This window comes from Glandiceps talaboti, chromosome 5, assembly GCF_964340395.1.
Source record: "Glandiceps talaboti chromosome 5, keGlaTala1.1, whole genome shotgun sequence".
NCBI lineage: Eukaryota > Metazoa > Hemichordata > Enteropneusta > Spengelidae > Glandiceps > Glandiceps talaboti.
Genome location: NC_135553.1, coordinates 567,818 through 593,441, shown reverse-complemented (window position 1 = coordinate 593,441; position 25,624 = coordinate 567,818). Strand labels below are relative to the sequence as shown.

General features: G+C 37.9%; 1 protein-coding gene across 1 annotated transcript; it reads right to left on the bottom strand.

Annotated features, from left to right (window-relative positions):
* Positions 1–148: 148 nt before the first annotated feature.
* LOC144435985 (mismatch repair endonuclease PMS2-like) lies at positions 149–25,429 on the bottom strand. Its single transcript, XM_078124641.1, has 24 exons — positions 25,294–25,429; positions 24,348–24,493; positions 23,867–23,953; positions 22,989–23,091; positions 22,620–22,722; positions 21,556–21,636; positions 20,969–21,057; positions 20,405–20,483; positions 19,545–19,642; positions 17,702–17,801; positions 15,544–15,628; positions 14,917–14,996; positions 14,251–14,429; positions 13,325–13,392; positions 12,570–13,051; positions 12,058–12,142; positions 11,392–11,488; positions 3,899–3,992; positions 3,492–3,565; positions 2,957–3,057; positions 2,179–2,285; positions 1,877–1,981; positions 920–955; positions 149–658 (listed from the first exon to the last, which is right to left on the bottom strand). Exons 1-24 carry the CDS (start codon positions 25,374–25,376, stop codon positions 596–598), a joined length of 2,625 nt encoding a protein of 874 aa, XP_077980767.1. The 5' UTR covers positions 25,377–25,429; the 3' UTR covers positions 149–595.
* Positions 25,430–25,624: the final 195 nt, after the last annotated feature.

Sequence of the window (25,624 nt, the reverse complement as noted above, 5' to 3'; positions counted from 1 at the left end):
CTATAATATCAATAATAAGACGACAAAGCTTGTAAATATGATTGATTTGAAATGATTTATTAGGTAAAGTATGTATTAAAATATTTACTGTCTTTTTATAACAACAAGTGACCCATCATGAATTCTCAAGGGTGATACACTCTGTTATTTCCATTCTGAACTTTGCTTGGTAGCATTCTCCTATAATATGTAGCATGCCTTTGCATGGTCAGAATCCTGTAATGCCTTGCAATGACAAAGAAATGTCCCTTTATGGTACTTGGAGAAGTTGTAGCTTCCTGTATACACAGGCAGTACACAGGCAAAGCCATGATTTGTCTGATGACGGAATACACTCCATTACAAGGGCAAAGCCATGATTTGTCTGATGGCGGAATACACTCCAATACATGGGCAAAGCCATGATTTGTCTGATGGCGGAATACACTCCAATACATGGGCAAAGCCATGATTTGTCTCATGGCGGAATACACTCCAATACATGAGCAAAGCCATGATTTGTCTCATGGCGGAATATACTCCATTACAAGGGCAAAGCCATGATTTGTCTGATGGCGGAATACACTCCAATAAATTGGTTAAATCTTGACTGATGCTAATCTGGCAGCATATTCAGGTTAAAGAGATGGCGCATAGTAGGTCTGCCATGGGGACAATTCTGGAAATAAACACAAAATATGTACTACATTTCTACAACACAGAAATAATAATAGTGACAATATGGTTTATATTTACGGTAATTTATCTTTTTTCATCTTTTTACATAAAATGTATTTATAATATACCTTAGATTTCATTTTATTACAAAAAGTAAGTCACTGCAAACCATGGATGCAAATCACTTCCCATTATTCACAATGACAAATCAGCCAGGTTCTTATGTATTTCTAATCATTTCAGAGTAATTTAAGATACTAACCCATGGTTGTTGTAAATCTGCCATGTGGCCAACAAGCTGAAAGAAAAATACAAGAGCCATTTTATCGATCCCATATTTGCCATACATGCTTATACAAGTTATTTTTTTTAATTTTTTTTTTCACTGCCGAGATTTTTTCATTTTCCTCACTTGAATGTAAATTTTGTTTTCTTTTCGACCTCTGGCAAACAAATAAATAATGAAAAATAATAATACTGGGCAATGTTAGGATGGTGATGAGACAAATAGAATCAAGTAATTGTAACATTTTGAACAATTTGTGTACATTGTATAATAAATAAATAAAATATCAAATGTATGATTTCAATAAATTCAGTGTGATACAGAAAGATTACATGTATTGATATCAATAGCACAATTTGACAATTTTATGACTTTCAGTATTCATATAAAATTTCATTTTTTTGGTTACAAGTTACAACTGTAAAGTGCTCCTGTAGCTATAAGTAGTTTTAAAGAAATGTATTTTATATGTAATAAGATGACCAGGGTAAGTTTGTATGGCTTGTTTTCTGTCATGCCATAGACCCAGGAGTGAATGCCAGGATCTTTGATTTGACAGTGTGTTTTCTAAGGCCTTGACAGTGTCCTTAGGTTAGTCTTGGAAAGTATCATTGTAATAGATCATTTTAAAACTGACTTCGTTGCAGCTTAAATCTATAAGTTTCAGTACTGATGTATGGGTAATATTTACATTAAGGTTATTTCTGGTGTACATGTTTTGTTGTCTTACACAGGGATGACCTTACATCAACAAAATCAAGGCTTGACATGACTATATATGTGGTCCATGAAATATGCCATTATATCTTAGAGAGTACCATAGTGTATAGGACGGTTTGAAGTCTGGTAAATTACTAGTTGATCTCTCAAGTCGTACCAGTGTAACCATACACTAATTTACAACAAAGAAATAAAATGTTCAGAATTGTTCACCTTTTTCATTTCTTCCGTGTTTAATGCTGTACCAATCATGATAGAACTACGACATGCTCTTGATGCAAACATCTGACGAACCCTGGATGGTCTACAGGTTATACCCTGAAATGTGATTACAATACACTGTTACACCACAAAACAATGAATACAGCACAAAAAAAAGCCAAATGGCAGAAAGAAGTTATTCAACACATCACAGAATCCTATGTTACAATTAAATACACTAAATAATGTAATATAATAATATAAAGTTGCTATGGTTACTGAAACATCATAAACAAATAAGTGTGTTTACTTACTGGTGCATCACTCAACATGAATATAAGTTCATCAATGTCGTCTTTACCAAATGTCCAGTTTTTACTGATTGGTAGGGATACCAGTTGGATTCTTTTAGTAGGTTCACCTGTCAATGGCAAAATTATGTGACAATGACACTATTATGTCTGACAGTCACATACACATGATGTGATGTGGCAATGACACTTATGTGTGACAGTCACATACACACATGATGTGACTGACACTATTATGTGTGAGTCACATACACACATGATGTGATGTGACAATGACACTATTATGTGTGAGTCACATACACACATGATGTGATGTGACAGTGACACTATTATGTGTGACAGTCACATACACATGATGTGATATGTGACCCTGATGTCTGACATTAAAATACTGTGGCATGTGATCTTTATATAAACATGGTGTAATGTGTGACAATGATGCATCAATTACATTAACATGTAATCTGTGACTGAATTGTGTCAAGGTGGTGTGTGACAGTTAAATGACATGTAATTTGTGACAATGAAGTGTCAATTACATGGTGAGGTGTTTGACATACAGTGTGACAGTTACACAGACAGTTACACAGACAGACATCACGGTGTGATGTGCGAGAGTTACTCAATGACAATGTTATTATATCAAGATACAGACAAAACAACTAGCCATATTAGAACTGTATAAGTTCATAGTAGTAAGGATCCACCTGTTCAGCTGATTTCTACACATCAAACTTTGTAGTAAAGATTTGCTGAGTATATCTCAATGATGTCTACTCACCATCTTCATCAATCACAAAATCAAATCCATTTTTTCTAAATATTTCCAGATTGTCTATCAAGATTGTTTCATTCACTGATGTCAGTGCAAGTTGTTGTGGTCTAAAACATAAACGTAATCATTAAATTCACATTAAATTTTCATTATAAATTTTATATTACACAGTGAACCATATATTAAAATTAACCGACAATTTGGTTTGTATACATTCTGATAGTTTCCTTTCTATTTCTACGTCATTAGACATTGCCACACATGATGTTGTGGCCTAACATAAATTGTTAGCTAATTGTAAGGTCATATTTTAGACACTAATTAATAAATCATTAGTGTTGGGGGATGTATTTAGAAGTAATAAATGTATATGTCTTCAAAGGTAGAATGACTTGTCATGAGATGGCTATTAGACGTTATTTCCAATATTTGTCTTCATTCAACCAAGTTTGGTTGTCATGTATACCATAATGTACTGCATTGCTTGCATTTTCAAAGTATACACTTGATTGTTTTTTTAAAATAAAAATGCATGACTTACTGTATAAGTCGTTGACTTTGTAACTTTGTATGTTTCTGTAACATTTCAAAGTTATACTTCTCATCTGTAGCATGCTGAAAAACAAAAGAAAAGAAGGAAATTGTATAACATTATAAAGTGATACCTTCCACCCTATAAAATAATGAGATGAACTTAAAGTAATAATTTATGAATGACTGTGTATGTGTACCCTCTACAATATTCACAGTCACACTATCATAATCTTACTGTTACAGGGGGTCTCTCCCCTAGATTTACTCCCCTATCATGTAATACATTAAGATAATCTCATACTGTTACAGGGGGTCTGTCCCCTAGATTTTACCCCATGTATTACAGGGGGATTATTGTTGCACTTCTTAAAGTTCCACACTATGAATTACAAATAATATTAATTGTTTTCTTACCTGATCAATGATAAACAAGTCTTGGTTTAATTTGGCAATGATAAATCCTAGGTTGAACTGTCCTAGTATCTCCATCTCAGTAAACATGTCTTTACTAGTCATAAAGAAGAGAAAAGGGATCAATTCAAACAATAAAATTTCAGTACTGTCACTCAAACAACATAACTTCAGTACTGTCACTCAAACAATAAAATTTCAGTACTGTCATTCAAACAATAAAACTTCAGTACTGTCATTCAAACAATAAAACTTCAGTACTGTCATTCAAACAATAAAATTTCAGGTCATTCAAACAATAAAACTTCAGTAGTCACTCAAACAATAAAATTTCAGTACTGTCATTCAAACAATAAAACTTCAGTACTGTCATTCAAAGAAAACTTCAGTACTGTCATTCAAACAATAAAATTTCAGTAGTCATTCAAACAATAAAACTTCAGTACTGTCATTTGAACAATAATATTTCAGTACTGTCAAACAATAAAACTTCAGTATTGTCATTAAAACAATAATAGTTCAGTACTGTCATTTGAACAATAATATTTCTGTTCGACTATGATACTTACCTGTTGGCAAAATACTGATGGGTAACCCGCATTAATTCCTCCAATCCATGCCAAGAAATTTTTGGCCCCGCCCCCTCCACCATACCTGGCTCCATATTTGGTTAGCTTAGTCTCCCGCCTAAGTGGCAGTTAGCGCATGCGTACTTGTGTCTTTTATCGCATGGCGTACAAGTGTGTAGACGGATATTGAATTTGTCTTCAAGTACCTACCTCCAATTCCATTATACACACTGGTTTTTCCACTTGGTTGGCTCTTTGGTTACCCTAAAGATCCTAGGATTACAGCTAAGTGTCGATTTATTGTCTCTCTCTTTGCGATTGAGATTTGTTGTGTGTTTTTCTTCTCCGTGCAGACGTCCCTTATATACGGACGTCATTGCCTTACCGTGTTGTTGTTTTTTCAGTCATTCGTTTCGTCATGACTAAACCTAAGAAGAGAGGTGTGTGTGGTCATGACATGCCTAAGCAGGATTGTCATTCTGTTTGTCTGTCTTGTCGAACGTGTTCGCAGTCCAAACCCTGTGAAGTTTGTTCTAGTTGGTCCGATGAAAATTGGCGTAAACTAGGTAAACAGTCAGACAAACAACGGTCATCTAAGCCGAGTGCTTCTGTCACTACTCCTGCGAGTGTACGGTCTTCGACTTTAACGGTAAGTTCTTCTGTCACAGCGGAACCGAAGTCAGGTAAGCTTTCTTCTAGTTCTGTTGTTTTAAACCGTCCTTTTCAGGACGAACTGGGTAGTAGTGCTAGTGGTATGCGGTCCTCTCTCGGAGAGGGCTCGACGACCGTAGACACTATACAGCTATCACCCCCTAGTAACGTTCCTCGAGTAGCGGTCACTTCTCCCTCTCCCCTGGGGGAAGGGTTGAGTGTACTTGACGAGTCGTCACAGCACTGTGATTCTAATCGTCATAAGGCTACGAGTATTTCCGAGTCGAACGCTGGTCCAACTCGTTCAGTCGGTCGAGAGATCTCCTGTACTGACGTAACCGGGCCTGGTGTAGCTACTACCCACGTACCTCCTCGCTTTCCAGTCTCAGGCTCACCAGCTAATCGGACTGATTGTATTGAGGGTACGCAGACTGGTTTACATACCAATCTGGGTAATTTTTCGAGGGTCGATCAGAGTATGAATCGTCCTCAAATTGCCAATTCTAGTGATGTCAGTTCTAGACCAACGTTGTCTGCTGGGCAGAGAATACAGCGTGGTCTGGACGATTCCACTTTGTATAGGGGTGCGAGGGTTTATCCCCCTCAAACCAGAGCTGAATTTCGGAATCCCCAGTTCATGCCTATGCCTACTGGTGGTGTTTTTTCTGATCCACAGCAATTTTCTGGTGACTTTGGTTTGCCTCCTGAGACACCATGGGGTGTTTTTAATCCTCAGGTTGGTTGGCCACAGCAGTATTGGCAGTACCCCTGGCCATCCCTCCCTCCTTATTACAGGGCTGAGGGTGCAAGGCCTACTGATAGGAGGACACAGCATGATTTCATGTCTCCTACTAGGGATTCTCCCTCTCGTTCTCGCAGACGTTTCAGAACGCAGAGGTCAAGAGACAGTTCCCCTTCGAACCAACGGTCTCCGGTCCCTAGAGGGCGGAGTTTCCGTTCACGTTCAAAATCTTCTTCGTCCTCCAAGTCGAGTGAGAGTAACCGTTCGAGGTCACGTTCTTCTGAACGTTTTGATCGGTACTCCAGTGAGAGGTCACCCAGGCGTGAACCCAGTCGACAGGAGGTCTCCCCAGTTCGATCTAAGCGTCGAGCCAGGAGAGACATAGACGAAATGTCATTAAAGGCTCCCAGTGATGCCTCCTTTGGGGGAAATGAACCAGATACCCCCAGTGTAGTGGGCACTTTGCGTTCAACTTCCCCTACTCGTGATGAGGAGTTCTCCTTCCACGAGTGCATTCAATGGGTTTACAATCGGTACCCAGACCGTTGTCCTAAGCCACCGCCAGCTCCCACTATGAAGTCGGAGTTTTGCATGGCTTTTGAAGAAATGGAAAAGTCTCAACCGGTCAAGGAACCGTCTACTCTTCCACTTTCTTCCATGTACTCAGGTCAACTGGACAAAATAACGTCAGAAGTTTTAGGCGAGGGCAATAAAGCTGCTGCGTTAAAACCTGGTCATTTTCCATGGTTAAAAAGTCGGTCTCGTGCATACAAGACTCACACAACCGACCCATGGATTGGTTACCCCAGCCTAGACACTGATGCCGAGGCTGTGGATGCCAAAGCCAAAACTTTCAACTCCGTGTCTATCCCTGGTACTCAGTTAAAGCAGTTAGGGGAGATGCACGCAGAAAGTATTCGTGCATGTTCTGTCATGGATTGGTTTCTAGCCGTAGCAACGTCTGAACTACAGCAAGAAACCCCGGAGATGCCTAAGGTTCTGAGGCTATTGCGCATTGCAATGAAAGGCCTCTACCATGTCTCCGAATCTTCAGCGAGAGGACGGGCAGCACTTATTTTGATGGAGAGGGATGCCTTCCTGAAACGAGAGTCTAACTCGTTAACACAGGAACTGAAACAGGAAGCAAGAGGCTCCTCGTTTTCCACTTCCTCACTGTTTGCTGGTAATTTGACTTCCCTGGCCCAGCGGGCCAGCGAAGCAAAGCAGAGAGAGCGGTTAATGTGGGAGTCACCACGTACAACCTCTACTCCAGCAAGACCAAAGGATAACCGTACAAGTACTAACACGGTGCCTGCAAACAGAAATTTCCAAGGCAACAGGAGTAAATCTGGACAGTCTAGCAGAGGACGTCCACGTAGTAAACTGCGTAGTCAACGGGGTAGAGGCAAGCCTGGCCCCAACAAGCCCTTATTTAGCAAGAGCAGCTTTAAAAAACCGGGCTCTGACTCGCAGCAGCACTCCTGACTCTCCACTCGGCAACACGATACAGGAACTCCCCATTCCAAGACTGGATATTCCAGTGGGGGGCAGACTAAGCCACTTTGCAGATGCGTGGGATTCAGTCTCACAGGACAAATGGGTTTTGTCCACGGTAAGGGACGGTTATGTTCTGGAATTTGCCAGGCAACCGCCCCTCACTTCCATTCCGTTCGTAACCTCTCTACCAAGAGGCACGGAAAGACAAAGGGCACTCAAGGACGCGATCGAATCTCTTCTGGCCAAAAGGGCCATTCGAGAAATCGATCCAAGTACGTGTCAAATGGGATTTTACAGTCATCTTTTTCTAGTCCCGAAAAAGTCAGGCGGATGGCGGCCGATTCTCAATCTAACGGCACTGAATACGTTTCTTTCAGTACCAAGATTTCAGATGGAAACACCAAGAGCAGTTTTAGCCGCTGTCCGACCAAACGACTGGCTAGCGTCCATCGATCTAAAAGACGCCTATTTCCACATCCCTATCCACAATTCGTGTTGCCGGTTTCTTCGTTTTACGGTCCTAGACCGAACTTTCGAGTATACAGCACTCCCGTTTGGGCTAGCCACTGCTCCCCGGGTGTTCACCCGGGTGGTAGCGGCGCCAGTAGCCTGGTTACACCGACGGGCCACCCTTTTACATCCATATCTCGACGATTGGTTGATACGGGATGCACAAAGGGAGGTGTTACTCGAACGGATTCAACAGATATTGTTGTTAATCCTTTCTCTGGGTTTTATCCCCAGTTACGACAAGTCAGCTCTCATCCCAAGTCAGGATACAGTATTCGTGGGAATGAGATTGATTACACACAAGGGAATAGCTTGCCCTACCCAAGAACGGATAGACAAGCTACTCGCAGTCATTCTGAACCTATGGCCACTGAGACAGATAACAGCCAAACATTTTCTGTCTCTCCTGGGTTTAATGGTGTCCTTGATCGATATAGTACAATGGGCCAGACTCCGGATCAGGCCAATTCAGTTGTATCTTCTCGCCCTTTGGCGACCCAGTTCGCAACCAATCAGCACAATGGTTCCAATTCGTCCAGTGCTGAGGTTCCATTTAGAATGGTGGCTAAACCAGAGCAACCTTCTAAAAGGCAAGTCCATTTTGTACAGTCACACGGATCTGTCCCTGTACACGGATGCGTCACAAGAGGGCTGGGGAGCTCACCTAGACAGTCAGATGACAGCAGGTGTCTGGAACCCCCAAGACAGCTCTCACCACATCAATTGGCTAGAGCTGAAGGCAGTTTTCCTAGCTCTGCAAGACTTCGAGATGCTAGTGACAGGGCACAGTGTTCTAGTCCACTCGGACAATACCACCGTAGTGGCGTACATAAACAAGCTAGGGGGAACCAGGTCTCCAACACTGTGTTACCTCTTATGGGACCTGATGTTGTGGTGCATAGACCGAAAGATCCTTCTGTCAGCACGTCATGTGCCAGGGAAGCTGAACGGCATTGCGGACGCTCTATCGCGTCGCAAGAGAGTTCTTCCTACAGAGTGGGCAATCCCTGTCAAGATTGCTCACCTTCTGTTTCTGCATTGGGGAGAACCGACTGTAGATCTGTTCGCCACCTTCATGAACAGAAAACTGCCTCTCTTTGTGTCTCCGATTCCAGATCCGAGAGCAATGGCAACCGACGCTCTGTCAATGTCTTGGAAAGGACTGAGCGCGTATGCATTTCCCCCCTTTGCACTTCTTCCAATTGTACTGAGGAAAATCCAAGAGGAGAGTTCCTCAGTCATTCTCGTAGCACCTCTGTGGCCAAACCGAAGTTGGTTCCCAGTATTGCTATCCCTTCTGGTAGACTTTCCAGTAGTTCTCCCAGATCAAGAGAACCTATTGTCTCAGGGAAGGGGTATTGTTCACCCCAACCCGAGCTTGTTCCACCTTCACGCGTTCAGATTATCGAACGATCCCTCCGTTCGCAGGGATTTTCTGAACAAGCTGCCTCAGTCATTGCCAGACCACAAAGAGACAGCACCCTCCATACCTATGGAGAAAAGTGGAAAAGATTCTCTGATTGGTGTCGTGGAGGGCAGAAGGATCCTCTCGATCCATCTCCCCAGACAATAGCAGATTTTCTCTTATTTCTGTTTGAGGAGAAAAAGTATGCAGTTAAGACTATTATGGTGTATCGCACGGCGATAGCCAATACGGTCAGAAGCATCGGGGGACCAGATTTTGGTCAGAATAAGATCTTATCAAACATGATCAGACATTTTCTTATTCAACGCCCTCCTAAACAAACGCCACTACCTCAGTGGAGTTTATCCTTGGTTCTTAGAGCACTGAGAGAACCCCCCTTTGAACCACTTCATTCCATCTCGCTTAAAGCCCTTACTTTTAAAACGGTTTTTCTCCTAGCCCTTGCATCAGGCCGGCGTAGGAGTGAGATCCATGCATTGGATACTCGTTCGGGTTTTATTCAGTGGAGAGGGGATCAGGTGATCTTGCGCACTGACCCTAGGTTTCTGGCCAAGAATCAAGTTCTAGGATCCTTGGCTCAGCCGATCATCATTAAAGCTATTGATTCCTTTGTGGGCTCAGACCGCTCAGAGCGTCTTCTTTGCCCCAAAAGGTCCTTACTTTGGTACCTTAAACGTATCAAACCTTTTCGAGGTAGTAGGACTAGACTCTTTTTGCCTATTCCTCCGTCATCCTCTGACATTTCTCCAGCCATTATATCCAAATGGCTGGTAGAAACTGTGAAGTGGACTTACAAAGTAAGTTCCAGCTCTGCTTGTAAGTTAGAGAGAGTCACTGCACATGAAGTCAGGGCTCTCTCGGCATCATGGGCTTTGTTCTCAGGGGTACCGGTAGCACAGATTCTACAGGCAGGAACCTGGCGCTCCCCAAACTCCTTTATAAGTTTTTATATCAGGGATATGACACAGGAAGCTAGCAAGCTTCAGTCATTAGGTCCCTTAAGTGTCGGGCAGTCGGTAGTTGTAAATCAAAGATTTTCAACTAGATAGGATATGGTGGTAGACTCCCACCTCCTTTCAGTCTGACACATTCGGGTTTTTACCCATCAGTATTTTGCCAACAGGTAAGTATCATAGTCGAACAGAATTGAAGTTTCTACCGAAACTAATTTCTGTGAGACATGATACTTACCTGTTGAGCTCCCTCCCACCTTCCCCACAGTCTCCTTGTGAAATTTTTGTCCTCTTGGAGCGATAAAAGACACAAGTACGCATGCGCTAACTGCCACTTAGGCGGGAGACTAAGCTAACCAAATATGGAGCCAGGTATGGTGGAGGGGGCGGGGCCAAAAATTTCTTGGCATGGATTGGAGGAATTAATGCGGGTTACCCATCAGTATTTTGCCAACAGGTAAGTATCATGTCTCACAGAAATTAGTTTCGGTAGAAACTTCAATTCAGTAGTCAAACAATAAAACTTCAGTACTGTCATTAAAACAATTAAAACCTTCAGTACAGAATTGTGTATTCCCTTACTCTAAAAGAGTACAGACATACAAATACATCAAAAAACCATTCAGCTAAACAAGTACAGACAAATACATCAAAAACCATTCAACTATATGCAAGTAACGACACAATCTGATTAAAATCCGATGTAGATGTCGGCTAATCATTCATTGCTATTTTACCTTCGTTATTTTGCCTGAATTGACCTTCGTAGTACATGTTTACGTTTTTAGCCTGATCGCCTCCTCTATAAAAATGTAAACATGTACCAAGAAGGTCAATTCAGGCAAAATAACGAAGGTAAAATAGCAATGAACGATTAGCCGACATCTACATCGGATTTTAAACAGATTGGTAATGACATATCCAATGTACATGTTATTGAGTTGTACTACATGCATTCCCTGTGATAACAGAGAATAGAAGAAAAACAGGCAACAAACATTCAGACATACTTAGTACATGTATTTATTGCTGTATTATTATTGTACACAGATTAGTGGAACTTGTATCCTTCAGAAATTTACCTGTACATAAGTTCATTGTTGTTGGTATAAGGAATCATCAACAGTTTAGACATACAATCAACATACCTTATTTCTCTTTCAAGTTCTTCCTCAGCAGCTGTGTTATCAACTGGTGTGATTCCAGCATGAAATGATCTCCCAATCAATTCTTTGGTTTGGTCACCTGTAGAAACCCAGAAGAGATAAGAGATGAAACTACAGTTAGTATGTGAAAGCAATGGTGTGAGATGACATGCATCAGTTGCCTTAGTAACATGGGAATTCATGTGGTTGTCAATGATAACCAAACATGAGTCTGGTTTTTGGTTTATTGTAATTTATTTTCAATTTGATCTGTATCTATTAATTTGTGCAATGTATTTACTGTATTTTTATCGCAATTGCATGAAAACCATTTTATGGTTGTCATTAGTAAATAAATAAATCATCCTTAGTGGTTCATAGTCTTAGTAACCAGGGAAACTGACTGAATCTCAGTGGTGGTACTAGATTGCTGTTTTGAAACAAGGTGTGCTGTCACATGAAAAGCAAAAGAACTTATTCTAATATGTTGCTCACATTGGCTACAATATCATTAAGTATATTATCACAATATATATATATATATATCCCAACAGGTGGTATGAAGTACATATGTCAATCATATAGTTTAAGAGTAACACCTTCCCATCCAAAACCTTGTGTACGATCTCATCTCACACCAACTGACTGTGTCCTACACTTAGAACTCACCTTTGTTTTGCTCTAGTTTATTCTGTAGACGAGAGAGAGAAAAAGGAAGAACGACCTCCTTTCTTTGAATTTCTATTTCCTTGTCCTGTCAGCAGAAGAGAAATGGAAGTTGTAAGTTCAAAGTTCACTGGGTGACAAGCAATATGAATTTTACCAGAGCAATGTGAAAACACCAGTTGTTGTCAGAACAGATCCACATAATAAATTTATAATGCATGTACTAAACTGTACATTACATAATTTTGGATAATTCAAAACGTGTGAACTGTGAAAGACCTTTAGTCTATATTAGATGCACAAAAATGTATTTTGTCTTCAAAGCATGAACTATGATGTGTAGACAGGATTCTTCCCAGCCACAGCTTCATAGAGTAGTAGGTTCCATTCATTTCTTGCAAACAAGAAACACTTAATATTTTTATTTCAATACAACAATGCCTTTCGTTATGGATTTCTAGAGATGCTATCATTATTTCCTAAGGAGACCACAATTGTATTCTAAAACAACAAACCGTTTTGCATTCTGTTTGACTCTCTTTGGCACCATATTTTCCTTCTGGTTTCAGATGTAAGTTTACTTTTTTTGTTGAGTCATTGATGTGTTGTAAATCACTGTCTCTTCCAACAACTGTTTCATCATCATTCATTCTATCTTGTGTTTTATCAGAAGTTTTGGAATCAGTTCTTTCAATGAAAGTGATTTCTAAAACAGATTTATTGTCTTTGTTGTCTGTGTTTTCATCCAAACAAGCACTGTTTTTCTGGATATTTTCTAGAGTTGGATACTCTATTCCAGTGTGAGTACATGACAGTGTGGGTGTTTGACTATCTGATTTACTGTCAGTTTGTATTTGCACATTATCCTCAGCTTTCTTCTTGCTAAATGATGTTGTAGTAGTACTGTCAGATCTAAACCCTTCTTTATCAGTATACTGAGTTTCCTTGGAGGAACCAAGTGTTGTGGATTTCATGAGAAAATTATCAAGTCTTGGTTCTGAAAAAGTAGAACGAATAAAAAGAGAGCTAAGAATATGTCGTGAAGTAAAGTTTGAAGTGTCAAAATATGAAATATGCTAACACAACGAGACTAAACTGTTACTGACTGATACATGTCATTGAGACTTTTTTGAAAAAGATAACAAGAACTCAGCTCGACAGTTCACTTGACTTTCACATAAAATGTGCCTTCCATGTTTTCTACATTTCAAACTAAATTGTTGATTTCTCAGGTACTGATAATGATTGCAATCTATGTTAGGTGACTTACGTTTGGCTGGCTTCTCAACTCTCTCAGTATCATCATTATTAGAAATACAAGTTGGATGAGAGAATGCCCTGTAAAACATTCATACATAGAACTATTATTTCACATCATATCATAATTAGTGGTTTTATGCAAAGCTTACACTGACCATATGATGGCACTTTCAATTTTGGTTGAAAACTTTGCTGTCAAAAAACATACTCAAATCAAAATGTACAGTATTAATATCTTGTGAATTTAATATACCCTGAATAACTTAGTCATGTGTAATCCTAACAAACCGAGTTCCTTTCCTATGTTATGATTTGTCAGTACGTGGTCACATGGTACAAATGTATGTAGAATTTTTACACTGTTCAACGCAAATGAACTTCGGCTTTGCCCTCGGGAAAGTCTGTGTTGGGTTGACCCTTGAGGAAACAGACGTATGATGTTGCCCTCGTGATCAGTCAAAATGTGTATTTTGTACTACAGCTTCACCAAACACAGACCAAGTTTGTATGTTGTTTAATACTGTCACATCTATTCATTGAAAATCAACTGTTACTATTTTGCATATTGGTTTAATTACAGTGGCCATATGGATGATGGAGATTGGGTATTTATTTCAGATTTTTAATTTATAAAGTAATTTTATCATGGTGTGCTACTTGAAAAACCAATATGAAACAACATATGCTATATCCTTGTTTTATAGCTCAATACATTGCAAAAGATTGATAAATGTGTTTTACACATTTTTTAGTTTTTTTGCAAATTGAATGTATTGAGTTTGAAACACACCCAGTTTAAGTTATTTCACATTACTTTTCTCAGTAGAATATGATAATAAAATTGTTTTATAAATTAAAATTCCAAAATTAATACCCAATCCTCATCCATATGGCCATTTTAACTTGTTTTTGTAATCATTTCAGATGACATCTTACCTTTTTAGCCTAGACAGAGTAAGTGTCTTAATGGCAGGTTCAGATGCTGTCTTTTGTAAAGTAACATTACCACTGGACTGCCTTGCAAACATTGCAGACATTGAAGTCATCATAGTTTTGGCTTTTTGATTAACTTGATAGACTGATGACCTCGGTTCAAATATTCGAGTCAAAGAACACTACAAATTTAAAAGTAGTCGGTACATTATAATGACGTACAATGTACTACTGGATTCTTCTCTCTCATTCTAACTGTTGTCATGACAACTTGTTTCTTCAAGTGTTATTCCAAATGAATTATTTGAAATAGCTAGCATTTCAGGAGAAAGTGTGGAGTAAATATGATGTATGTAGGATACATGCTATATCTGAGGCAATCATACTCATCATGTGACCTTTGGTATGAACTAAGATTGGTAAAATTATGCCAAGTTGTAAATGGCAATTTGAAAAGATAGGCAGTTTTTTTGTATTTATTAAATGACCAATATTTGTTATTTTCAACCATCAATCAAAGATGTTCAAGGTTACAGCTTGTGTTAACCATCTAGTCTATAGATATTGTTTCAATTTCAATAGAACCAGTCCAACTCTGTCAAACCATGCAATGCAAAACAATCTCTGATATAATGCTAATACCACACTATATGCCCAATCAATGATTACCTTTATAATTGCCAGAAGTGTCTTCTCTTCTTGTAGAAATATTTGTCTTTTATCAGGAGTGACATTGACATCAACACCATCTACAAAGTAAAGAGACGTGTAATTGACATAACATTCTTGATACATTGACATCAACACCATCTACAAAGTAAAGACAGACATGTAATTGACATAACATTCTTGATAGTGTCACAATATCACATGCAGTGCCTTGTTGCAGTCATCTTTCCATACAGTTCATGTACAGGTATTTGTGTTACTTACATACACATACAAGTATAGCTTAGAGTTTGATTAAGAGATCTACATGATCAGTTGAGCTAAACTATCCATGAAGATCTCTCTTATCAAACTCTCTTAACCACTGATTATTGATTGTCAACATTCTCACTCAGGGGCCAATACAATACTTTGATATGTAACAGTTGCACACATACATTGTTAGCATGTCAGAGTTATTGGGGAGGCATTGTTCAACTGGTCTCAGTATGAAGTTTTCTTCATGAAATAGATACATGCAGCAAATGATCAGCTGGATAGACTTTCATTGGTCAATACTTTGGGGTCAACAGAGGTTGACTTTTAGGATGTACAAGGGAGTTTAATAGTTGAGTATTCCTTGCTTACCTTGGGCTAGTGATATATCCATAACAACAAAAGGATACTGGTGTCTGTTGTATGTATGGTATACTTCATTAACTAACTTGGACACCTGATAAATAACAAATAACAATCACACATCTGAATATATTCAAAGTCAACAAGGAAGAGCTTACAAGGCAAGCCTTGATTACCATCTAAGATTCTCTGTAAGTCTCATTTTTATAGCCTAGCTAATGGCCCAAGTTTTCTTTTTTTTACCTTCCATTACCATACACTCATTATTAACACAAACTTTAATAGTAATATCACATGCTGAATAGTTGATGGAATCTCAGACCTCTGATCTGAGATGGAATAGAGCTGATTCTTTGTTGATAAAATAGAACTCTCACCTTGCTGACATCACATGATATATTGTTGATAAAATAGAACTAACTCTCACCTTGCTGATATCACATGGTCTATTGTTGATAAAATAGAACTAACTCTCACCTAGCTGATATCACATGGTTTATTGTTGATAAAATAGAACTAACTCTCACCTTGCTGATATCACATGGTCTATTGTTGATAAAATAGAACTAACTCTCACCTTGCTGATATCACATGGTCTATTGTTGATAAAATAGAACTAACTCTCACCTTGCTGATATCACATGGTCTATTGTTGATAAAATAGAACTAACTCTCACCTTGCTGACATCACATGGTCTATTGTTGATAAAATAGAACTAACTCTCACCTTGCTGATATCACATGGTCTATTGTTGATAAAATAGAACTAACTCTCACCTTGCTGACATCACATGGTCTATTGTTGATAAAATAGAAATAACTCTCACCTTGCTGATATCACATGATAAAATAGAACTAACTCTCACCTTGCTGATATCACATGGTTTATTGTTGATAAAATAGAACTAACTCTCACCTTGCTGATATCACATGATAAAATAGAACTAACTCTTACCTTGCTGATATCACATGATAAAATAGAACTAACTCTCACCTTGCTGATATCAAATGATATATTGTTGATAAAATAGAACTAACTCTCACCTTGCTGATATCACATGGTTTATTGTTGATAAAATAGAACTAACTCTCACCTTGCTGATATCACATGGTCTATTGTTGATAAAATAGAACTAACTCTCACCTTGCTGATATCACATGGTCTATTGTTGATAAAATAGAACTAACTCTCACCTTGCTGATATCACATGATAAAATAGAACTAACTCTCACCTTGCTGATATCACATGGTTTATTGTTGATAAAATAGAACTAACTCTCACCTTGCTGATATCACATGGTCTATTGTTGATAAAATAGAACTAACTCTCACCTTGCTGATATCACATGGTTTATTGTTGATAAAATAGAACTAACTCTCACCTTGCTGATATCAAATGATATATTGTTGATAAAATAGAACTAACTCTCACCTTGCTGATATCACATGATAAAATAGAACTAACTCTCACCTTGCTGATATCACATGGTTTATTGTTGATAAAATAGAACTAACTCTCACCTTGCTGATATCACATGGTTTATTGTTGATAAAATAGAACTAACTCTCACTTTGCTGATATCACATGATAAAATAGAACTAACTCTCACCTTGCTGATATCACATGATAAAATAGAACTAACTCTCACCTTGCTGATATCAAATGATATATTGTTGATAAAATAGAACTAACTCTCACCTTGCTGATATCACATGATAAAATAGAACTAACTCTCACCTTGCTGATATCACATGGTCTATTGCTGATAAAATAGAACTAACTCTCACCTTGCTGATATCACATGGTTTATTGTTGATAAAATAGAACTAACTCTCACTTTGCTGACATCACATGGTCTATTGTTGATAAAATAGAACTAACTCTCACTTTGCTGATATCACATGATAAAATAGAACTAACTCTCACCTTGCTGACATCACATGGTCTATTGTTGATAAAATAGAACTAACTCTCACTTTGCTGATATCACATGATAAAATAGAACTAACTCTCACCTTGCTGATATCACATGATATATTGTTGATAAAATAGAACTAACTCTCACCTTGCTGATATCACATGGTCTATTGTTGATAAAATACAACTAACTCTCACCTTGCTGATATCACATGGTCTATTGTTGATAAAATAGAACTAACTCTCACCTTGCTGATATCACATGGTCTATTGTTGATAAAATAGAATTGTCTATCAGTACTGCTTCTTCCAAGACCATGATCAGGTTTGGACACCAATCCTGTTACTCTGTTTACATACACACATAAATTAGATTTGTTTAATAATGTACAGTCATAATACAATTATGCATTCTTTGACATAATACTTTCCCACACTGTGCTCAAAGCACTTTACAATAACTCTTGGCACAGACATTTTAAGGCACAACTACCCTTTATACTTCCTGAACTCCCTAAGGCACATACACTACATTGTACCTATGTAAAAATGAAAGTACATACAAGTAACTCCTTCACAAAGCAATCTCTATCCTATCAGGTCCCAAATTATACAGTTTGCTAGACTGGATACAATAAGTGGTTCAAATGTAGCTAGCCCAAGGATTTTAGCCATTCAGGAACATATGGCTGTGGCAAGGCTCAAACAACATACTGATTTGAAGCCATTCATTCTATCCATTCACCCATCCTGACCTCACTTAACTCTAGATAGACCATTCACCTATCCTGACTTCACTTAACTCTAGATAGACCATTCACCCATCCTGACTTCACTTAATTCTAGATAGACCATTCACCCATCCTGACTTCACTTAACTCTAGATAGACCATTCACCCATCCTGACTTCACTTAACTCTAGATAGACCATTCACCAATCCTGACTTCACTTAACTCTAGATAGACCATTCACCTATCCTGACTTCACTTAACTCTAGATAGACCATTCACCCATCCTGACTTCACTTAACTCTAGATAGACCATTCACCTATCCTGACTTCACTTAACTCTAGATAGACCATTCACCCATCCTGACTTCACTTAACTCTAGATAGACCATTCACCCATCCTGACTTCACTTAACTCTAGATAGACCATTCACCCATCCTGACTTCACTTAATTCTAGATAGACCATTCACCCATCCTGACTTCACTTAACTCTAGATAGACCATTCACCCATCCTGACTTCACTTAACTCTAGATAGACCATTCACCAATCCTGACTTCACTTAACTCTAGATAGACCATTCACCTATCCTGACTTCACTTAACTCTAGATAGACCATTCACCCATCCTGACTTCACTTAACTCTAGATAGACCATTCACCTATCCTGACTTCACTTAACTCTAGATAGACCATTCACCCATCCTGACTTCACTTAACTCTAGATAGACCATTCACCCATCCTGACTTCACTTAACTCTAGATAGACCATTCACCCATCCTGACTTCACTTAACTCTAGATAGACCATTCACCAATCCTGACTTCACTTAACTCTAGATAGACCATTCACCCATCCTGACTTCACTTAACTCTAGATAGACCATTCACCCATCCTGACTTCACTTAACTCTAGATAGGCCATTCACCCATCCTGACTTCACTTAACTCTAGATAGACCATTCACCCATCCTGACTTCACTTAACTCTAGATAGACCATTCACCCATCCTGACTTCACCTAACTCTAGATAGACCATTCACCTATCCTGACTTCACTTAACTCTAGATAGACCATTCACCCATCCTGACTTCACCTAACTCTAGATAGACCATTCACCCATCCTGACTTCACCTAACTCTAGATAGACCATTCACCCATCCTGACTTCACTTAACTCTAGATAGACCATTCACCCATCCTGACTTCACCTAACTCCAGATAGACCATTCACCCATCCTGACTTCACTTAACTCTAGATAGACCATTCACCCATCCTGACTTCACTTAACTCTAGATAGACCATTCACCCATCCTGACTTCACTTAACTCTAGATAGAGGTGGAAGCTTATGTAGTATGTACCTGAATATATCGTTGTTCACTTGACCATATTTTAAACCATACTCTTCACAGACAGACTCAGTCACTGGATGCTGTTCAAAATCCAAGATACTTTGTAACTACAAGAAAGCAGATAGATCAATAAATTGTCTGTGATGTATCCATTTCTTGAAAGTTAGTAATGTGGCACGTCTTAATATATTATACCTTATCTATTCAGAAATTACAAGAGAACTCATGCTGCACTCCTTACAATACTGCAGTGGTTTACAGGACTGCTAACATAAAATCTTATCTGTTTACCTTACAATATTGCAGTGGTTTACAGGGCTGTTAACATAATGTTTACCTTACAATACTGTGGTGGTTTACAGGGCTGCTAACATAATCTGTTTACCTTACAATACTGCAGTGGTTTACAGGGGTGCTAGCATAACCTGTTAACTCTACAACACTGCAGTGGTTTACAGGGGTGTTAACATAACCTGTTAACCCTACAACACTGCAGTGGTTTACAGGGGTGCTAACATAATGTTTACCTTACAATACTGTGGTGGTTTACAGGGCTGCTAACATAATCTGTTTACCTTACAATACTGCAGTGGTTTACAGGTGTGCTAGCATAACCTGTTAACTCTACAACACTGCAGTGGTTTACAGGGGTGTTAACATAACCTGTTAACCCTACAATACTGCAGTGGTTTACAGGGGTGTTAACATAAAATCTTACCTGTTTACCCTACAATACTGCAGTAGTTTACAGGGGTGTTAACATAACCTGTTAACTCTACAATACTGCAGTAGTTTACAGGGGTGCTAACATAACCTGTTAACCCTACAATACTGCAGTAGTTTACAGGGGTGCTAACATAAAATCTTACCTGTTTTGGGCCAAACACATTGGTGATATTTTCTTTGATTGATGAGTTGCCACTAGTAGAAACAACCACTGACTTTTTACTGTAATCATAAAATTGGAAACCATATGTGAGGGTCTTTTTTTAGATTTTATATTAAAACTATGACTTCTTGGAAGAAAATAATCATTCTTAGATGCTACCAGAATACAGATTCACATGGTCAAAGGAATATGAAGAAACATACATTAAGATATGAGTTTGTTGAATAAATGGAGATCGGTCCAACTACAGAGAATACACACACTGTGTGAGAAGACCAGAACTTGAAGAGACGTGTATAAGTTCGATGTGAAATGACAAGATTTGAAAACCTTTCATTTCTATGTTTCAGTCTGAGTTTCATATTCACTATGATGCTTACTATAGTTTTTTACATTTACCATTTTATACAGACTACTTCACATTGCATTACACAAAGCAAAAGGTTTTAAAGTCAACCTTATTGGCAGCAATTTTTTGTCATTCTTGTCATTTCATTTAAGATAGATAGGAAGTATTAACATAAAGTCAGTACATTGTACTTACCCTTTTTCATTGTGGTTAGAGCAGTGAATTCTAACATTGGTAGAAATAATACAGTAGGCGTATAACACATTAACCATTTTTGTGTATTCCTATAAATGTAAGAAAAGTGCAAATATTCAGAAAAAACTATAATATCAAATTCTCTTGTAATTGAGTACAAAAAACACTAGAAGTGGTATCTTAGATTGCGCCTATTTAAAAACAACCTTTTAAAGAAAACTACTGCTTCAAAGTAAAAGAACAATAATTTCTTTGTTGATGTTCCATACTACAGATCTTTCATTTACATGATTGTCTTTTGTTTCAATGATTCATATGAACAATTGAATTGGTAGCAGCTGATATAAAATAAATCTTTTGTTCATTTTGTTCAGGAATCGTAACTACCTGTTCAGATAAACATATACTATGTTCTTACCTTCTTTAAATTTCTAAAGAAATGCCTTATGTCACTGTCAGTGTGTTTGATATACCGGCTGTAAACTGAGTTTCACCTTGACTTGCCTTCTGAGAAACTCCTTATGTCTGTCTGACTGGCAGTATGTATGAAATACCTGCTGTAAACTGACAGTCCCCCCTTGACTTACCTTCTTTAAGTTTCTGAGAAACTCCTTATGTCTGACTGGCAGTGTGGAAAATACCTGCTGTAAACTGACAGTTGTACCTTGCTGGTATAGAAATACAAAGATACCATAATGTTAGAAGTAGGCTAGGAACAAAGTCATAGCATATTGTTAAATGGTTGGAAGGGAAACTAAGCCATGGCATATTGTAAGGAGGTTGGCATGGAAACTAAGTCATAGCATATTGTGAGGAAGTTAGCATGGAAACTAAGTCATGGCATATTCTGAGGTGGTTGGTATGGAAACTAAGTCAACATATTCTGAGGAGGTTGGCATGGAAACTAAGTCATAGCATATTGTGAGGAGGTTGGCATGGAAACTAAGTCATAGCATATTGTGAGGAGGTTGGCATGGAAACTAAGTCATAGCATATTCTGAGGTGGTTGGCATGGAAACTAAGTCAACATATTCTGAGGAGGTTGGCATGGAAACTAAGTCATAGCATATTGTGAGGAGGTTGGCATGGAAACTAAGTCAACATATTCTGAGGTGGTTGGCATGGAAACTAAGTCAACATATTCTGAGGAGGTTGGCATGGAAACTAAGTCATAGCATATTGTGAGGAGGTTGGCATGGAAACTAAGTCATAGCATATTGTGAGGTGGTTGGTATGGAAGCTAAGTCATAGCATATTGTGAGGTGATTGGCATTGAAACTAAGACATAGCGTATTGTTAAGTGGTTGGCATGGAAACTTAGTATAATATTCATATACAAGTTCTTTTCTTCCACTTTTAATTGAGAAACAGACATGTTTCAATCAAATCACTTGTCCTTCTTCAGTGTCAAACTGGATCTGACTGAATGATCCAAATTTGCTGGAGGTGTTAGGTATTGTATTAGAAGTATATGTTATAAGTGGTTGACATGGACACTAATGGCAACAATATATATTAGGTTGTATGGAGGTTGTTTGCCGACTGAAGATATAATATACACATGTTGGCATGGAAACTAAGACATTGCATAAATGATTGGCATGGAAACTAAAGCATGCCACACTATCTAGTTCATCTAATATGCTCTTACCTGTCGAGGACAAGCTTCTTGTTTGATAATTTCACCATTGTGATCATATTGTATCTTGCTACCAATTTGTGTAGACCTGTGGCAGGTTGTCACTGTCAAGTTGCTATGGTAATGATACAAATAAGATGATGTTCAAAACCTTCAGAATTATGAATTAACAATTGTTTTGATGTTTTTTTGAGGTTTGTTGGAGAAACACAATCAAAGTATTAAATGAATTTTTTTTTAAAAGTTTAAAAGTTAAAAACTTTTTAGGAAGCAAGTCCCAAGTGAGTAGAAATGTTCATTTGATACTATGAACCTAGAGTCTATGACTGAACATTTATTCTAAGTACCTCAGTAATGGTATATAAAACTACTTTGTCTCACCTTAAAGCACACAACGAGCTGAGAGCTTCACCTCTGAACCCAAATGTACCAACACTTGTTAGATCAGAGAAATCTCTAAGCTTGGAAGTATGATGTTTCAGAGCTGGAAAAGTCACAAGAAAACAAGGGTTTAGGAATATTCAGTAAGTACATGTACATACATACAAAGCAAAAAGACCAGTTACTCGTAGTCTGGATGTACCAAGACAAGACTACTAGTATCGTAACTGGGGAAAAAAGTCATCACTCACTCAGGTCATTATTTCACACAAAAGAACACATTTGAGTTTAAAATTTTTTTAAATTTCAAATAAAAGATGAAGACAGACCAGAGACTTGTGAAAGTCTAAGAATGCATGCATATTGATTAGTTCAGCTGAGCAGAACTACACTTTAGACAGCATGGCCTTTTCAACACTTGATTCATTGTTCTGGGTGCTCTTGTTAATCACACACTCCACATTTGCAGCACCTACAATTGTAATTAAAGTCTTCAGTTTATTGAAATCCATCGCAAACCTTACCAAGTCTTTTCAAATCCATTGCAACCTCACCAAGTCCTTTGAAATCCATTGCAACCTCACCAAGTCCTTTGATATCTATTGCAACCTTACTAAGTCCTTTGAAATCCATTGCAACCTTACCAAGTCCTTTGAAATCCATTGCAACCTTACCAAGTCCTTTGATATCCATTGCAACCTTACCAAGTCCTTTGATATCCATTGCAACCTTACCAAGTCCTTTGATATCCATTGCAACCTTACCAAGTCCTTTCAACTCCACTGCAACCTTACCAAGTCCTTTGAAATCACTGGGATGAACACAACCTTATCAATTTAATTCCTCTTAAAATATCACTGGGATGAACACAATCTTACCAAGTCCTTTGAAATCACTGGGATGAACACCACTTCCATTGTCAACAACTTCAAGTAATTCTGCTCCATGTTCTTTAAGTCGTACATCTGTAGACAATAGGGAGATGATGTCAGTGCCTTAATTACATATCATTCATGATCAGCTTCATTCAAAAAATTAAACTCAAGGTATAAAAATATCTGCAAGAAGATCCCAGAATAGTAGTAATAGATATATGTATGACTTTACATGTATGTCATTATGTCTTCATAGATCGTAACTATGGTGATTCTATTATACATGACTGTCATGAGCTGAAGTGGAAATGAGATGTTGTTTACAGAGTTCTGACATTTGGCTAAGGTTTCCAGTTAATAAGATCAATGGCATTATGAATATGCTAATCATTGGTCTCTGCAATATTGAAGGGCTCTGGAATCATTGTCTCTATGATGTAATATTAAACACAGGATAGAAATATAATACTTTGATTGTACTGACCTACGTTTGTAGCTCCTGCATCCAAACTATTTTCAACCAGTTCTTTGACAGCTGTGGCTAGATTTAAGACAACTTGACCTGAGCAGATTTGATGTACAGAACGTTTATCTATAGCCTGTACATGACCTGCTAGCATCTCAGTATATCTATCATATAAAGATGACAATGTTTTAGTATACATATGACAGACATTTATGTAATCTACTGAAAACAACATCTTTGTATCAGTTTACCGAAATTACATCTGTTTTTTTTTTTCTCCAAACGTAATAGTTTAATCCGATAATGTTCATTTTTTGGTTCACACACAGTACAAATTCACTCATTTAATTATACTTCTACTGTCGGATGATATCAGGCCTAAGATATCAAATAACCAAATTTCATTTTAGAGGCATTTTAAAGTCTAAATTGACCAGAATAATTTATATAATGATCTATATTCCATTTCTTAATTTCCTGTTTTTAAGTGTAATATTTGCAATTTAATAAGTTTTGGGATTTCGAGTAAAAACACAACAAACACATGTGCATACACACACACACACACACACACACACACACACACACACACACACATACAGAATTCCATTCATTTTTCAATAATTGTGCCAACCACATACACAAACAAAGCAAAACAAACAACAACAAAAACAATAAACACAAAAACAAACAACATCAAAAATCCATTTCCATGATGATATGGTTTCATTTAGCATATGAAATCAAACAGTAAATAACAGACATGTCACATGGGTAGTAATAAAGTAATAATATGGGGGTGTCTTATTTTGAGGTTACTTAGTGACATCATGGATCTATTATCGAGACATTGAGAAGTTTACAGTTTGGGAAATGAACAAATGTTTTAATTATCACCAACACCTCATAATCTAATCTTAGTAAGTGTAGAGAGTGACCCCTTCTAGTTTTCATTTATGCTTACGTGTCTCCTTGTGCTTCTTCAGAACGACTGTCATCCAGACTTGGCACTGCGTTTTCATTTTCATTGTCTTTAGGTGCATCCATTATCTCAGATCTTTCCGGGCCTCGAAACTATTATGGTCAGAGTCAGCTGTTTATCATCGGCAACGTGAAGTTTCGTCAGAGTTTACCGCGGTCTAAGCGATCATTCCATTATGCTAAGGGGTGCTAGTATGTTTGACTAAGTGGTTAAAATTAAGATATATCAACACTCGAATGTCTTGCCTTGTACACTGATGTGTATGACATAAAGCTTTTTATTCTCTTGAGTGTTTTTTTAAACAATGAACACT